General features: G+C 36.4%; 1 protein-coding gene across 1 annotated transcript in view; it reads left to right on the forward strand.

The window, feature by feature from the left end:
• Positions 1–2,408, forward strand: part of LOC117114701 (actin-related protein 10-like) — a gene marked incomplete at its 3' end in the record, with an annotated part of 7,490 nt that extends 5,082 nt beyond the window's left edge. The window contains 2 exon segments of the mRNA XM_033258387.1: positions 1,151–1,352; positions 1,645–2,408. Of these exon segments, the coding sequence (XP_033114278.1) occupies positions 1,151–1,352; positions 1,645–1,940 (498 nt within the window).

Here is a 2,408-nt window from a genome sequence, read left to right on the forward strand (position 1 = left end):
GGTTGAAACTTTGAGACCATTCTATGTGGTGTACCGCAAGCATGTAATACATTGTTACAGTCCTTTGCCATGCAAACATTCTCGACTGATGCAAATTCATCTATTTATTTAATTTTCACAAAATGATATGTGCACCATGAAGTTATAATAATACTAGTATGAATATTAATAATAATAGATAATATAGTGGATGTATAATTTGCCAGGGTGCTCATGACATTTCAATCAATAAGACTGATGAAATGTGTTGGACATTAAATGTTAAAAACAAGTTGTGATGACAAGTAGTGATGTCATCAAACCTCTCTGACTTGAGGTGTGATTGATATTGTGATTGTTTTACTCAACAGAGGCCACCACCACCCCCTCCTGTTGACTACCCACTGGATGGTGGCAGAATATTAGCCATAGAAGGTGAAATCAGAGAAACAGTTTGTGAAGTTTTGTTTGAGCAAGACAACGAGGAGAAATCTGTAGCAACATTAATTTTGGACTCAATACTTCTGGTAAAATTGAACATTCCATACTTGGGAATATTTATCATTTTTCCTATTCAGTTACTTTATGATCATAAATTTAATTCAGACTTATCATGTGTTAATTATTGGAGTCAAATGTTTAGCATACACACTGAGGATGAAGGCAAGTCAAATGGCTGTGTTAATTATTGGAGTCAAATGTTTAGCATACACACTGAGGATGTAGGCAAGTCAAATGGCTGAGTTAATTATTGGAGTCAAATGTTTAGCATACACACTGAGGATGTAGGCAAGTCAAATGGCTGTGGAGTCAAATGTTTAGCATACACACTGAGGATGTAGGCAAGTCAAATGGCTGTGGAGTCAAATGTTTAGCATACACACTGAAGATGTAGGCAAGTCAAATGGCTGTGTTAATTATTGGAGTCAAATGTTTAGCATACACACTGAGGATGTAGGCAAGTCAAATGGCTGTGGTAAGATGGGTGCCGCCACCTATAGCCATAATAAAAGTGCTAATTCGAGTGGCACGCTTGCCTATGACTCTGGTGGTGGACATCTCATACCCAAATATGGGCAAATTACAGAAAATGAATATGATATCCTTTGAATATTCATCAATTTACTATATTTATTTCATATTTTATATTTATATTTCATATTTATTTTAGTGTCCCATAGATGTCCGTAAGGAGTTGGCACATAACATTGTCTGTGTCGGTGGTACAGCAATGCTACCAGGCTTTAAACACCGCCTCATGTCAGAGCTTAAGAGCCTGCTTGATAGACCCAAGTACAAAAACAAACTATCAGTTGCCAGTTTCAAGATGCATAATCCTCCGTCGCAGCCAAACTACATGTCATGGCTTGGCGGTAAGTTTTGCTAAGGTCTTGTCATAGACAAAAAAAATCATAAAAGTATTTTGACTTGTTGGTTGACATAATAAGTTGTTTGTATTTGTTAAATAATCTACAATAAACATTTCGGAAAAATCAAAACAAATTATCAAAAAAGTTGAAGACACAACTTATTAACTATGATATTGGTAAATGATGAACATTATGGTGTTTTCAATTATTTTTTTTCCACTTGAATGTAAAGTACAATATTAGCTAAATGTAAATGTATTGAAAAAAACTTATTTTATTTTTTCATTTTAAATAGGTGCAATTTTAGGGAGTCTTGAAGTCCTGAGTTACAGATCTCTTAGTAAAGAGCATTACCGTGAGACGGGTCGTGTTCCCGACTGGTGTATGCTGGATGCCGAGGCACAACTAGCTGAACTTGCGCCAAAGGATAAGGTACCATCACAGAGAATGAATATCGGCAATTTGACCAAAACATTACTAGCACGCCGAAGAGAAACAGAGGGTAAACGAGAATGGTCACCACGTCGAAAAGAATCAAGTGGATCTCCAGATCACAGTGGCAGTGAAACAACTCCACCAAAGAAGGAATGAACATAATGTAATTATGATAATTGTGGACAACGTATAATAATAAGCTATGACATGGAAAACAATAAGACCTTATGATTTTTAATGATGAAACTTATTTAACTTTATAAATAATGTGTTAAATGCTTGCAGTACACTACAATGATAGTTCTGAAAGAACTTGTTTTTGTTGACCTAAGGAAAAGCAGTACATCATTTACCACACTGGAGACAATGCCATTGTTTTGGCTATCCTTCATCTAAGCTGGAGGCAATGCTGTTGTTTTAGCTTTTCTAGCAACACCTCACACTCACACAGACTGTCAAAACCTGGTCCACCATTCAACAACAACCTTCACTTTCCAACCATATAAGTATTTCCCTGTTTTGGACCCTGCCGATCTCCTAAAGACGATCGAAGCAACTCGGTTGAAACTTTGAGACCATTCTATGTGGTGTACCGCAAGCATGTAATACATTGTTACAGTCCTT

This window comes from Anneissia japonica, unplaced genomic scaffold, assembly GCF_011630105.1.
Source record: "Anneissia japonica isolate Jap-2015-1 unplaced genomic scaffold, ASM1163010v1 scaffold134697_len8042_cov152, whole genome shotgun sequence".
Classification (NCBI taxonomy): Eukaryota; Metazoa; Echinodermata; class Crinoidea; order Comatulida; family Comatulidae; genus Anneissia; species Anneissia japonica.